The following is a 15,656-nucleotide window of genomic DNA, read 5'->3' as shown; positions in this document are numbered from 1 at the left end:
TATTTCACATGCCCAAACAGATGATCAAAAGATAAACAGACCCAAAGGACAAAATGTACCACTCTTAACACACCTGAATTAATTTCAGTGACAAAGATTAAATCTAAACTGGTGCATGAATACAAACATACTAAAGAAACAACCTTAAATAATCTACAAGTTACTCCTAATGTCTCACTTTTAAAGAATATACAGCATTCTCAACTTACTCTATGTACTTGAGGGAGATTTTCTGAGTTTGCTTGGTGGTCACAGTTGCAATATACATTTGTAATGCAGCCAGCCGCAGGGCAATGTCGTATTTCAGTTCTGGTCCAAATCTTTCCTGGACCACATCATTACAGCTCTGCCAAAGAACCAGTAGAGGGAGCATCATGTTAAAAAATCTTGCACTCAAAATAAATTACTGTTCTTTTCTTTTATTTTGCCCCCCCCCCTTTTTTTTTTTTTTTACTTAACACTTCATGAAAAGTAACTCCTGACTCAGAAGGAGGACTCTGTTTTTGCTTTCAGAGGTGTCAGATATTCATGATATAGGCACTAATAAAGAATGCCAGTACTTCTGCCAAAGAGCAAAAGGCATGATTATTTTCACCTAAGCTCTCTTCAGCCTTCCTGGAGAAAAGACTAATCCTCCATCACAAAGAATGCTTGGAGGGTTTCAGTATATCTGGATTCAGGACAGCAGGATTCCTCTTGGTGAGATAGTCAAGAGAACCACCTTGCTTGTACATCAGTTGTCCCATCCCCTTTACTGGAAGTGCCTTTTCAGACATCATTTCTGTCTGATATTACAGTACCATAAATAAGTATTAACAATTAATTCAGCTTCACTCTTCTCTAAAGCCAAATATATTTTGGAAAGATATCAAAGCATTACTACTTGGAGAGACTTATGAAGAAAGAGGACTTTGCAGATGATAGAGATTTGCACATTCCCCAAGTGCATTCATTGGCTTTATGCAGCAGTAATAAAAGCCAGAATTCACTGCAACCATGCTTTTCTATGTGAAGATGTAAATTTATATAGAGAGTAAGTGTATTTTTTTATTCTCCTTTACACTAGCAATGGCTGTGCTTTCACTTACCTGTACATAGAGATATTCAAAAGCAACTGGATCTCTTCTCAAAAGATCAATGGGATCCTTTGGAACAAAGCTAATCCTGAAAAGACATCTCATCTTATGCGAGCTTGGCCTTTGGGTCACCTAGGACAGTGCAATAATAATATTAGAGCTTGGCAACCCTGGTAGAGCAACAGGGTCTACGGCCTTGGGCAATGTTACCCTGCTCCAGAGCCCTGTGGTAGCAAGAAAAATAATTCTGCCAAAAAAAAAAGAGCTTTGCCATGGGCAATTTATTAAGTTCTTCACCTAAGAACATTGTATATATAATCTTGTGAAAAGACTTTTAGACTCATACAGGCATGACTGCCTGATACAACTCATCCTCAAAGCGACAGAATTCACTCAAAACCAGGGTGAAACAGATAAAACAGATCTTAAAAAAAACCCATCCCAGTGAAATACAAACTGAATTCAGCTTCAGCAGGACTAAAACAGATTAAAGAGAAGAGTTAGGTGTTTGGGGAGAGGTCACATTTTATTTCTTAGGTTGTCTGAGAACACAGGTGAGGCCCAACTTGGCAGCAATTACTCTCACTTTCTCTTGCTTGTTTTAATCCATTAGGCAAATTGAGAGAAATTAGGTCTTTTTCCTGGATTGTTCTGGATTAAGAGATTGACTCCATAACTTCTGACTGAGATCCAATACATTAAAAAAATTAAAAATTCTGCTTTGTGTGTTGGTCAGCAAAACTTTTTAAAGCATCTAACTCTGTAATCTGGGTATATTCCCAGGAGACCACTGCCTAGCAAAGGAGTAATTGGATAACAATCCAAACCCACCATTGCAAGTCATGGTCAGCAGCAACATTATAATGGCAAATTAAAATATTGCTGATTTTACAGGAACTTTGAAGAAGAGACCCTCAGAATTAATGTAGTTTATGTAATTTATTCATTAGGCTAATGCAGTTAGAGAGTTAGGGTACTTTAAAATCAACATATTTACTTGACAAAACTGTGTTTTTAAAAATCTCCAATAGAACTCTCTGTCTTGCTCAAACAATTTTCAGAAGTTCTATTTATTGCACATTGTCTCACCTCTTTCCCTAGTATATAGACATACTCTGTACATAATAATAAAAGCTCCAGATGGGATTTTTGAAAGCTCACTAACTTGGTTTATTCTGCTCTTTCTGATTTCAGTGACAATTTTACCAGTAACTTCAGGGAGATAGCTGGGCTAGGAGGACAAGTACTGAGTATTTCTGGATATTGTTCAATCACTGGGTAGCTTATACCCACAAGAAAAGAATGTTAACATGGCAAAAGCAAGTGCTTAAAGGTTAGAAAATGCTAGAAAGACTGTTATCTGGTAAACTAAGCTCCTTCACACCATTACACAGACTAATTATAATTACAGGAATTCTGTCATTTAAATTAAGTATTTTTCCACATCTAACAATCTATTTCTCCTTTTTCCTTCTTTTTCCAATTTAACTGAAATTTAAAAAATATACTATTGTTCTCCTGAAACACAGAAATATAATAGAAAATTTCAGGCTAAACAATTTGGCAAAATGATAAGCAGATAAAATCAGAGTACTCTGCTGGTAACTGTGAAGAAACTTTAACTTTAGTCACACTTCCCTGATCTAAGGAAGAAAGACACATCAACATTTTCTGTGTCACATTTCATCATCAATGAAGTGACATAACATACCTCTGAGTAAACAAGCCAAACCTGACTTCATCAGAAAGAGGACTACGCCCTGTCACACAGATATAGATCTGTATAATCAAATTGGAACAAAATAGCAAAATAAAGCTTTCAAATAAATTCTTCTCAGAACTGTTACCATGGATTTGCCAGCTGTTGAGTATGTTCAGTCGCTAGGCCTCATGTGATTGAAAAGGTTAGGTAAGTATTTTTCAGATTTCAGTCTGATTTTTTAATTCTTTATATTTTTGAAAGACCCAATACAGCAATGAAATATGATGTTCTTGTAACAGAAAATTCCTGTGAGAACCTTATTCTTACAATCACATCTAAATATCCTAGCTATTTGATAGACTGTATCAAACAAAAAAAGCTTGCAGCTAACTCACCTGAGTAATGAAAAAGATGGAAAATTTACTGATTAAGCCATCTCATTAATATCTGGTTTCATATACCATTACACAAACCTGAGTTAGAGTCTCCTGTTCATGTAGCAAAAGGAGTTTTGTTCCAGATCCTTCAACTCTCTGCTCCAGCATTAGGGAGAAGTGTTCAATACACTTGATGGAAAGCTTTTCTTGGAGTGTTAGGATGACATCCTAATTAACAAAGGATTTATAAAAAGTGATTAAATTATTGAAATGCTTGGGATCCAGTTCTTCACTGCCACATGCCTTGTATGTACCCAGCCCAAGGCAGAAGCCCAGGCTTTGTGCCTGTTTTGCACAAGTTTCCAGGACATCACAACGATTCTTCAAACATCCTCAAGATGGTAACAGATATGAACATGAGAAACACATAAATGGGATTGCCACAAATGGACAACATTCTGTTGTGATTTAACATGTAAATTATATTGGTGGCCCTTAAATCATAACTGTCTCCCTGGAAATAAAACACATCAGCAAAGGAGAGATGGTCTTACCACGGTTCTTTTACCTTTATCGCGGCCATGCCATCGAGCAGAAAAACCAAATTTATAAGTTCAACAAAAAAAATTAGATGAATGGCCTTTATTTGTACTTATGGCAAAGATTTTTTTTTAAATTTTACTACTTGAGTTTTAAATGTTGACAGAAAAGTCAATGATAATGACTGTGCAGAACAATAGCTCTAAACTGATGGACCATATCAATTTTTAGAGACTCCTGATTAGCTTTTTTCACACTGAATTATGAGTAAGAATTGTTAATTTGGGAATGACGGTATCTAAAATAACAGCTAAACAAACCTCTTCGGTATCAAAATAACAGCTAAACAAAATCATTCAACTAATCCCTACCTTACTTTCATATAACACTTTGTAAATGTATGCAGATTATTAATATCATTTGTCAAGGTATCTTTTACTTTAGTGGATATCGTAGAAAAAAAAATACATAGCAACCCATCATTTAGAAATAGTTTCACAGTATGTTGGTGACAAGATTAAAACATTTCCTTCCATCTGAAAGATTTTCAGATATATGTAAGTATCCAGATGGATAGGATTGACTAAGGAGATCATGATGAATTGTAATCCAAGTGTTTTAACATAATTTAGGAAGATTAATTGATCAATTACAGAGTGTTTATGAAAAATCATGACCAAAGTGGTAGAAGGATGAAAAAATGTATGTGGGAAGATGGGGATGGCTCTCTACAATGTAGAGAATATAAGATTGCATTAATGAATTGCTAGCTATCACTCTAAATAATGAAGGCTAGTACTATTCTGACCAATGGGGAATTTATTACTTACACATTAAATCTACTTTTAGTTATACTTCTAACCTATGCTAAAAGACTATGGGCATAATAGTAACATGAAGCAGCATAATACTAAATGTAAGCTTTTTAGAGAGGGTAGTAATAGCACTGCTTTCTACCACTAGCTCTTCTTGGCCTTTTAAAATTTGAGGCTAAGGCACACAGCCTCTGAATTACTGCAGGAAAGTTTTTGCTTTTTTTCTCCTCTGATGATTTGGAGTCACCCCAGGTGCCATAACCCAACAATATAGAAAGTGAGGACTGCAGGTTAGGTGCTGCTTGTACCTTCCTTTTTAAGTGGTGAACTATTGGACTGCTAGAGGTGAAAAAACCTGCTTTTACCTTGACTCACCTGGGTGATGTCACCCCAGTTAAGCAGGGACAATCCACACCCACCCATCCACACTGAGGAATATACACACACATGCAAGAATATGTCATTTATAGGTGTGAAGGCCTCAGAATATATAATTGCCTGAATTAAATGCAAAGGAAATTATTCCTACCAATACTCAAAATGACTAAGTTCAAAGCAGGCTTACAAAATCAATACAGCTAGGTAACTGAGTCCACAGGGGTATCTGTGCCAATGACTTCAGATTTAACATTCGGTTTGATAGTACATGACACATCCATGGCAGAACTACTGAAAAGTAATGTAAGGTGATGGCCAAAGACTGGTCTTCAGGGGCAAAACATCCTGGAATAGGTTGGTTGTTTATATGCTCATAACAGAAAATACTAGAAAGTGGACTTGTGAACCTTAGAAGGGTATGGAGATCTCACTAGCTACGTGAGTAATGTCTCCTATTTCTTCACCAGCCAAATATTCAAATTAACTCAAGGAATTCAGTATCCCATGGATGGAATGCTTGTATCCATACCTGCATTAAACTTATGCCTAAGGCATATATGCTACATTTATTAACAAAAGTTGCATGCCATTTTTAAGTGTGATTCTAGCATCTGTTTTGCCATCAGACTGGAATAAATTTCTTGTCTGCCTTAGTAAATGACTCTCTTGGCTGCTCTAACTGATTGAGCATGCTGCTGAGCATAAAGGCAGCCTTTCTGCAAACATTCCTGGTTTTACAATCCCTTAAAACTAGCTAAAGCTGGCATCCCCAGCCTTCATCGGTCATCCCACCCATGCCCCTCTCATGTCTTGGTGTAGATTTGGTAACCAAACTTTAGATTTTGTTAACCAATCCATGCTGAAACTAGCTTCCCCAAACAGTAATGCTAGCCCTGCTGCTTACCACACTGCTCCAAGGCTCTCACAGACACTGATGATTCCTCTGATTAGGAACCCACATGGAACAGTGTCACAGACATTCCCTGGCAGACTCAGTTTTGTGCCAGGGCTTTACCTTTTTATTTCTGCATGTTAAGTGTGCTATGGAAAGTGTAGAGGGCACTGCACTGAGGCAAGTAATTTATCACCGACATAATCCTACAATATTCCATCCTAAATTCACTGAATGATAAGCTGGATGATATTCAATCAGTAACCAACATCTTAATCTTCTTAGCTCCTGACTTTTGCTGACAAGTCATGCTAGTATTTGGCAGCAAATCAAAACGATACAAGCACACAATTTTGATTGTGCTCCAAGCACATTAAAGTGATCACTTCTTCTTCACTGACAATAAAATACATTTTTAGGAGCAGAAAAATGGACCAAATCCTCATTATTTGTGCACTAAGAGTCCAGCTCAACCTGAACACACCAGTAACTTTGTTTTTAAAGCATTCCAAGTAAATGATAATTACTGAAGGTCTCATACCAAGGAATAGCTAGCTTACCTTTATTGAAGTGCTGCAGTCAAAACGGAAAGATTTGGTTTGTCCATTTTCAAGGTACACCTTTAGAACATTTGGCATGAAAAGAAGCGAGTTGTCCTTAACTGTTTCCTGCCAAGCAAATTAGTGAATCAGATTAAAACATGCAACAAGAGAAATATAAACATTGTTCTATCAAGAAGTACATTATTCTGACAGAAAAGCAAAACCTGAGAAGGAAGGTGTTGGCCCAAACTGAAAGCAGAAATATCTGTGCCCTGCAAGGGTATAGCCAGGCTCAATATCCAGCTGCCCTCTATAGGTTTCTGTCCTGGAAAAATATAACTGTTCACATACATTTTATGTCTGGCTTGGAGTACTCCCTTTCCCTTAATACTATCTGTCTGACAATAAATATTGCCTCTGAAGTTGAAACATTTTCACTAAAATAGCAAAATGGATTATTTTTCTCTGAATATAGTGAGCTATTTAGTGCTTTCAATCTAAAAAATTGAAACTACAGTTTGTTAGCAAGGATTGCAATCAAGGTAATTAACATGTTCTTTATAGGAGGGTATTAAATACTGCTATTTCTTTCATGATTTAAGAAGAACAACATAGAACATTGCTACCTAATTTGATGATTCATAACTGGTATAGCAAAATAAAGAGAGAGGAGGAAGGGAAACAAATCTTTGGAGATTTTTGTTTGCTTCTTTTTATTTTAAAAAGCAGAAATTGCCTTAGAAAAAATGAAGTATCAATTTAGGTTTGGAAGAGAGTTGGCTAAAGACATCAGTGTGGAATGATGCTCTGGCATATTATGAAAATGAGCTGGGAGTTCATGTCTGAGGAGGAGTTAAGTGCCTCTCAAAGGGAGGCTGACATTGCCTGAGGTCTGCAAACAATACGTTCAAGGAGATAAAACAAATTTTAAAGTGGTCTGTGAGGTTAATCAGTTTTTAAATTAAAATCTTAATCAGTTTTTCTGACATGGTATCTCTCTTGAGCTTATGGGTTTTTTGAAAACAAAGTTGATGTGAAGAAATCAACAGAAAAACTATCAAAAGTACAAAGACAAGTATGTTAACACCACAAAATTCATTCACTACCATCTTAATTTTATTTAAAGGACAAATTTTTCATAAAATTAGGGCCTAGTCAACTTGAAAAAAGATCTTTGGAAAGCTTCAGAAACAGAAAAGCCCTTCTCTTTGCAAGCCTGTCACTGCTTTTCCTGCCGTGTAATTACCTCCCCTTCCAGGCTTAAGCTGTACCTTTGGATGAAATGCACAATCCTTTCTGAGGTTAAATAGCTGCATACTCACCGACACCTGCCCATTGATAATTACTTCCTCAGAGAAGCGCACTTTGACAGGATTGGACTTCAATCTTGCCTTTTTTGCAGCACTAATAAAAGCTGATTTAGGAGACTGGAAGAAAAGATGATGACAAGATACATCACATAATCTAAAATTAGAACCTTTCTTTTCTTTTTTTTTAGTTATTCCTCCTGTTTCTTATATGCTGGGTACTCCATGCATACAGCAGTATTTTGCATACAGAAGAATGGAAATATGCATCCTAAGGTAATCTCTATGTACATGCACATAAGGAAACACCAGTACATAATGAACATACTGGAAATTATCCCAGTGGAGTGATGAGGAGAGTTCTCAGTGCACACACAAATTCCTGTAGAGATCCCACAATGACTGCATTCATCCAGCCTTCTCTGCATGAAGGGACACTGACCAGAGAACTACCAGCGACCCTTTCTTTACAGACTGAATGGAAAATCTTTGCATAATCTGTGATCTACTGGACAGACATACACACAACTTTTGCAAAAAAAAGTGTCTGTGAGGTCTTCAAATGCAGTGGCATCTCACTGTATTTGTGCACTTCAGAGCACAGGTGAAAAACACCAAGAGGGACCTGCAGGCCATCAGGCTTCCCCTGAAGGCATCCCCTAAACACACCCTGTGCCATCAATATTGACATGTTGCAGGGCTTCATGGATTAGAAGTGTAGAAGCATTCCGAATTTTCTTCTGGCCCCTACTTGACTTTTACCTACTACATTATGCAATGGGTTCACCTGTTTTCAGCCCCAGGGAAAAAATCTCCTCACTTGAGAAATATGACTAACAGCTACTTTTTAGTAACAAATTAAATATTCACAGTCAATGGGATTTTCATTTTCAGCAGCAGATGTGAGGTTGGTTTATTCTTAAGTCAGTTGCAAACACAGTGCTTCTGGCATTGCCCCACTTCATGACCCTGATGATGGGCAATGGAAGACTTTCTCACTTTGGCTGAAAGTCACTTGCCTCTTTTGGGCCAGGTTTTGATCCAATTGTTTTGTGAAAATAGGAATTAAGAATTTCAGAATCTTACTCTAAGTCCTAAGTGGCCTTACTAGTTTTGAAGAAAGACTTATGTCATATTGGTTTTCCTGTGAGAAATGAGTGGAGGCACAAGTGGTGATGATCAATGTGGCATGAGAGCTGTCTTTGTAAACATGGGAAGTCTCATTTCTATCACTCAAATTCTGACTCAACTAACAATCTTCAGGAGTGATGGAGTAGTTCAAGGCAGAAACAACGTGCTCCTCTGTTTCTGTCTCTGATCTCTGCTGAAACTGCTTGAAAATTTATTTTCTTGTGATGCTGAAGCCTAGTTTCTAGTAACTAGTGGAAACAAGATTAGCTTATTTCTGCATGCCTCAAATCTATCATCACATTGAAAATATGGTAACTATTACAATAGGTTCAGTATCAACCAGTGAACAAGGAATGAGCACTGCCACATTTTCCCAGGAAATATCTAGACATCCAGTAATCCCTGAGGCACAAAATAGAATCAAGAAATAAAAATAAATGCTTCTTTGCTTTCACAGTTCATTCTTTCTTACCTCTCTAGCACATATGGCCACACAATAATCAATAACTGTAAATAACAGAAAATAACCCCATGAACAATAACCCCATGAACAAACCAAGCCCAGCCTCCAGAGTCAGTGCTGAAAAAAGTGAAAGGAATGAAAGGTCCTCAGAAGTTTTGAAACAACCACCAAAAAAAAAAAAAAAAGGAATAATGAAAAAAAAAAAAAAAAAGCAGTTGGGGGACCTTATTGACTTCTTCACCAAGAGAGGATAACACGGAAATGCTGAAGCAGTTTAGATACTGTCCTCTGGAGATTAATTCCTTGGAAGATGCAGTACCATGATTAATATAACAACTCTAGAGATGCCTTCTCAATTTCCTTCCTCTCCATGTAATCCCCCTCTGCAATGTGTAAGGGGGATAGTCTATTTGGCACCCAAGTAATAGACTGCAAACTGTTGATTCCACTGCCACAGGGCAGCACAGCAGCAAGATTAGGCTACTGGCTTTCTCTTGCAAGAACATGGGGAAAACAGTGGCTTTCTCTTACTATTCTTGCTGAAAAAATCTCTGTGCAGTTTCTTGGTTTTATTACAGATGAGTCACCAGTCTGGCCTCTCTTAATGGGCAGATTGCCAATTTTTTTCTGGATTCTGGCAAGGTTATTTCCCATACAGCAAATCTGGCAAACCACTATGTGTCCCTATTGCTCCCTACAACCTCTTTCTTTTTCTCTCTACAGCCTCAAAAGTCACTTGCAGGAGGCATAAACATTTAAATAATGTTATTGCAAAAATGCAATTAACAACTAAAGGTCTGAACATACGTGGGTTCCCAAGAACCCCTCTGGGATGTGGGGTTTAATGTACCCATTTCACTGCCAGGAGAGCACACCATGGCCTACCATAAAACACAGTGCTTCCTTTCAGTTCCACTTTTGCTGTGGCAACATGCAAAGGACTCTGGCCCTTGGCCAGGTACTTTGGGTGAGCCTGGAGCAGACTGTTTTCCAAAAAGCTCCAAACTATAAACTAGGGGTGAAAGAAAATGAAACAGCTGTGCCAGGTATTTGGGAGAACATTCTCTTCTGGTTAAAGGTTTGAGTAATAGCATAGCTTTTGTGTTTAATTGCACAATCTCATTGTTTCTACCTCTGTATCAACCTGACACTTGACATTTTCTTGTTGGGAATAGAAGTGTTTCTAAAGGATGTGCAAATACCTGGGAAAACAGTTGGATTTGACTGTCAGAACTGGCCTGTCTAACAAAACCTCAGCAAGATGATGTGCAGCTCTATTGTATTCTAATGTCTTTAAGTTTGTAGAAGAATGCTATCACTTAATGATTTTCATAGTGCCAGATAATAATTCACTTATTTCTGAAGCTCTGTGTTTTAGCCAAATGGATACCATTATTCTCAGTTAATGACCTTAAGCAGGAGGTGTTTACACTAATGCAGGACATCTATCACTGCAAGTAAAGTATTTGCATTGTCACAGATAAAAACAGCTTAATTAGAGTGACTTTTGCAAAATGAGGGCACACATTTTAACAAGGAGTCAAAATAACTCAAAACCCTCCACACTTTACTCTGTCTGACCTAAGCCCTGTTTCCTATTAAAAGCTCAAATTTATTAGAATTTTAAATAATTTTTACTTGTTCATATAGAATTCAAAGGAAAATATCACCTGATTCATTTCAATACTACCTAAAGAAACTGCTAACAAGAAAAATGAAGCATTGCACACAGATATACTTGGAGGAAGAAACAGTGAAGACCTAGACCCTACTTTGAACCCTGCTTATAGCGACTGCAATCAATGGGCTTCCCATCAGCAGGGTCAAAACACAAAAGATTGCAGAGCAGACTTTCAGGAAAATGTCACTTTCTCATTTTCTAGACTTCTCAAAATTAGATCCTATATCTGTCTGCAGCATTAGAGCAGTTCATTTATTGACAGATTGTAGAAACAATATCCTACATTACGAGGGAAACTTTTTTGATGGAAGTAAAAATACCTAGTGCTTCATGCACTTTTGCAGATAAACTTTAATTTGGTGGAGATTGCGAAAGAAGTGGGTTTGATTTGCTGAAAAAGCCCCTTTGAGTGCTCTTGCCAGTAGAGGTGCTGCAACAGCAAAACCTTTACTCATACTCAAGAAAAAAAAAGGATTTAGTAGCTAGAAGAGCACAGTGTAGTACTGTGATATCGTAAAGAAACAGAATGATAGCAGTATAGAACAATTACAAGGTGAAAAGAAAACCTGCTCTGTGACAAGCATCAAAATTAGAAATACTACATTTAAAACTACAGAAACACTGTAGTTTTTAAATAGTCACAGAGTGTATATATGCAATAAATTTTAAGCTCGTTTTTTAAAAATAGTCATTAGTTTAATATAAAATACTTAGTTTCCTAGAAAATAAGGAAAAAATTGCATAAGTGCAAAAAATGTGTTGACTTTTTGGTTCACAGCTAACAGCAATTACAAGCACCAGTATTTAACATGCAAATAAAAGGTGAGTAAGAGGAAGAATTACATTTATTAAGTGGAACAGGACATAATGCCCAAAGGCAAACTAAATATGGTAATTCATAGCTGCGAACAAGGCTGAAAAGACTACACTGGCTCACAAGAGCATTGTAGAAGAGCACATAGGGATGTGGAAGAAATAATGTGGAGAAGTTTTACCACACAGTAATTTGTGAAAACCACATGGCACTGACAGAGGATCATCAGGAGGATTTCTTTGTTAAACCCTTGGCACAAATTTAATTGTTGGAATAGAGGTCAGATATGGGTTCTCTCCTAAAAAGTTGGCAATCTATCATAGACAATGATTATTATTTGCATTATTTATATTTATTATTTGCATTATTTATATTTACTTAATTATTTTCATTATTTATATGTTACCATTTTTAGACGATAATCACAGTCTGATCATTAGTCCTGCAAACTCTCAATAAGATTGTTGCGACAACCATTATGATTCATAAATGTTATTTACTGTAATTCTTCTGCAACTGTTGTGTCTCAGAAGTATAACCATGATAAAACAAGAAGCATCTCTTTCAAAACAGAAGATCCTATCTTTTTCCCATTGTAAAACTTAATGCACAGCAAAATTGCCATAGATCTCAGCCAGGCCTGGACTTCATCCAAGGAGCTTAAGAGATTAATCATGAAAGCAACCTATCAAATGATCTCTGCACATAAAATCTGAAAGGATATCAAACAGGGAAGTTATTTGATTTAAGTAATGCTTAAAACTTAATAAGGCAACAATCAGAATGACAGTTCATTTACAGAATAAAACAGTCAGAAATTATAATCAAATGCCATACTTCCAGAAATCAAAACTCTGAACTGCTTTAACTGCTTGAGCTGCTTTGTGACCTCCTTAGGAGCACTGGTGACAAGAACCTAACACAGATTTGTATATTGATGGAAAGAAAAAGACAGCCTAATGCTTTGGCTTGGTCATAATTAAAATGAAATTTTCATGTGTTTTAATGTGTTTAAGCATTAAACAAAAGTGAATGCATTTAAGCAAAAATTTTGCAAACTTTAATCTGCAAAAGCTTTCAAAGAGTACTAAGTGAACTACAGAATACTATAAATCTAGATTACATCTACTTTGACCTGCAATCATAAAGGATGGTTACTTAAATGCAAAATCAAACCTCACTAAAAAAAGCACAAATAAAACCAACTAAGAAATAGCACTTTTGTAATCCATCTTGGCAGATATTTTTCATGCAGTGGTAGAAGGAAAATCACCATCAAGAAGAGAGATCAATGAAATGTTTGTATAGATGTACTTCTGTCAAGAACAGAGAATAAATTCAGTCTTTATTTAAAAGCTCTTATTCTCCTTTGTCTGGTTTCTACTTCATCAGTTTTATTAGCAAAATAGTAAAAGGAAACACAGAGGAGGCAAAATTAAACAAATGTGCATCATAATTTTTGAAGGCATAAATATTATTTCCAAACTGTAAAGAAAATTGTGTTTGTCAGAGGATTCCCTGCACAGAAGACCAGGACAAGTACACAGCTGGAGTCAGCAACACCCAGGGTTGCAAGGCTGAAAGAGATGCCAACAGGCTCAGGCATTACTGACAGCAATGGTGTGGCAGTACGAGGGCCAGAATGGACCAGATGTTCAAAGTGACTCAGGAGTACCCAGGCAACCTTGCAGCCCAAGGTTTGCATAAACTGAGGGGTCTTGCACTGCTTCAGGGCCAAAACTTGGCTGCACTAACTGGCATCATCCCAACTGTTCCACATCCCTACAGATGCATCCCTTGCTTCCACTGATGAAAAAATTGAAGCTGAAAGCGGTAAGGGGAGGATGCTATGAATCAATAAAACCCTGGTCTGGACAGGTATGGAGGTACAATAATACTGCACAGATGAGATCTGCCAAGTGCAACAGCCCTGCAGTGGAAGCCCAACCAGCTCATTTCACCAAGCATCCCAACTTTGGGGTAAAAATCAGTCAATTAAAGCTAGCACCAACATGCAGGCATTAATCTCATCTTCTAACTGCCCTGTGCACATCCTTGGGGAGACTATCTTCATGCCTACATGAGCTTAAATGTCCATCACCCCCAAAACCACAAGTGCTTTGTCTGCTGAGGTAGAGCTGGGGGACTCTGATAGACATATCAGAGTGGGGCAATGGGAATTCACAAAAAATGGGCACATCAGTCCAAATGGCTGACAGAAAAGTGTTTCAGTAGCATCCTCAGCTCAGTGACATCTACAGGTATTTCAGCTATTGATTAGATTTTGCTGCTACCTAATGAGAGGAGCAGATTCTGCCTTGTCAGGCCTAACAAAGCGCTTGAACAAATAGCTGTCAATCACAGACACAATTAAAGAATGGAAGGGACCTCAAAGATCATCCAGTTCCAAGCCCTCTGCCATGGACAGAGATACCTTCTAATAGGCAAGGTTGCTCAGAGCTCCATCCAACCTGGCCTTTAACACTTCCAGAGATGGGGCATCTGCAACTTCTCTGGGCACCTTGTTCCAGCGCTTCACCACCCTCAGAGTAAGGAATTTCTTCCTAATGTCTAGTCTAAACCTGTTTTCTTTAATTTCAAAGCTACTACCCCGTGTCCTGTCACTACATGCAACACCTCACACTTGGTCATGTTAAACCTCAGGAGATTCCCATGGGTTCATTTTTTGAGCCTGTCCAAGTCCCTCTGGTCCTTCAAGTGTGTCAACCATCCCACTTGACTTGGTGGCACTTACAAATGTGCTGAGGATGCACCTAATCCCTTTGTCTAAGTCAATACCAAGATATTAAATAACACTGGTCCCATTACAGACACCTGAAGGACACCATTTGTCACTAATGTCCAGCTGATGATGGGGATTCTAAGATGCTGACCACAACCCTCTGGATGTGAGCATCCAACAACCCTCTGGATGTGGACATCCACCTAACAGTACCCCTAACAAATTCATCTCTCTCCAATGTAGAGAGAAGGATGTTGTGGAGGACTGTGTCAAAGGCTTTACAGAAGCCCTGATAAAAGGTATCTATCTGTAGCCTGTCCCTTGTCCACTGATACAGTCACTCCATAGAAAGCCACTACATTGGTCAGGCAAGACTTGCCCTTGGTAAAGATACCAGGCCATGACTTTCTTTCTTTTCCAGGTTAAAGGCTGGAGAAGGACTGTACCTGTGCTGTAAGGTCTTCCATTGAACCATGACTTTCTTTCTTTTCCAGGTTAAAGGCTGGAGAAGGACTGTACCTGTGCTGTAAGGTCTTCCATTGAACATGAAGTGCACAATTTATTTCAGTTTCAGCTTCCCTTACACTCAGTTCATACAGGGCTTGCTCTCAGACCAGCAGCATAATGATAAGAGGTCACAGCACTCACAGACATAGTACTACACTTTGTTGTCCATATTCAAGGTCTACACATAGGTGCACTAGAGCAAATGCCCTTTCTTCACCTGACATTTATAGACAATAATTAAGTCTGTCAAAAGCATGTGAGGATTTCTTTTCCCCCACTGGCTGTAAACCAGCAAGCTTTAAAGGCAGATAGGTTCTTGATTTAGTCAGACCAGTCCTCATTTTAATTTGACTGATATTGGCCTGATTCCAGATCACCTTCCTGACAGAGGTCTTACTGCAGGGTGGCAGCCCTTGCCCGTTTTTGCTGTGGAATGCATGCTTTTCCCCCACAAATTAGGTGCAGTGCAGTCTGGCTTCTAGAAGGTGCAGGACAAGTAAAGCTGCATGGCCACCTCAAAACTAACCAGAAAAGCTAATGATTAGTACAAAGACACACAGTTTTCAAGATGTACATTTTGGCAGCTTCATCAGACAAACTTGTTTTCAAGTCTTTGTGTCAAATCCACCTCATCTCTTATTCTTGCATGAAAAGGATGCAATTATTCTTTGTTCATGAAAACTGCTGT

At 37.9% G+C, this 15,656-nt stretch overlaps 1 protein-coding gene across 1 annotated transcript in view; it reads right to left on the bottom strand.

Moving 5' to 3' along the window:
- The window catches only part of FRMPD4 (FERM and PDZ domain containing 4), a 295,852-nt gene that overhangs the window by 13,972 nt on the left and 266,224 nt on the right, over positions 1-15,656 (bottom strand). The window contains exons 6-10 of the mRNA XM_009089651.4: positions 7,645-7,749; positions 6,341-6,448; positions 3,252-3,383; positions 1,089-1,208; positions 210-346 (exon numbers count right to left, since the gene is read on the bottom strand). Of these exons, the coding sequence (XP_009087899.3) occupies positions 210-346; positions 1,089-1,208; positions 3,252-3,383; positions 6,341-6,448; positions 7,645-7,749 (602 nt within the window). The remainder of the gene's footprint in view (positions 1-209; positions 347-1,088; positions 1,209-3,251; positions 3,384-6,340; positions 6,449-7,644; positions 7,750-15,656) is intronic.

Source organism: Serinus canaria, chromosome 1, assembly GCF_022539315.1.
Source record: "Serinus canaria isolate serCan28SL12 chromosome 1, serCan2020, whole genome shotgun sequence".
Taxonomy (NCBI): Eukaryota; Metazoa; Chordata; class Aves; order Passeriformes; family Fringillidae; genus Serinus; species Serinus canaria.
This window is presented reverse-complemented; position numbering and strand designations above follow the sequence as displayed.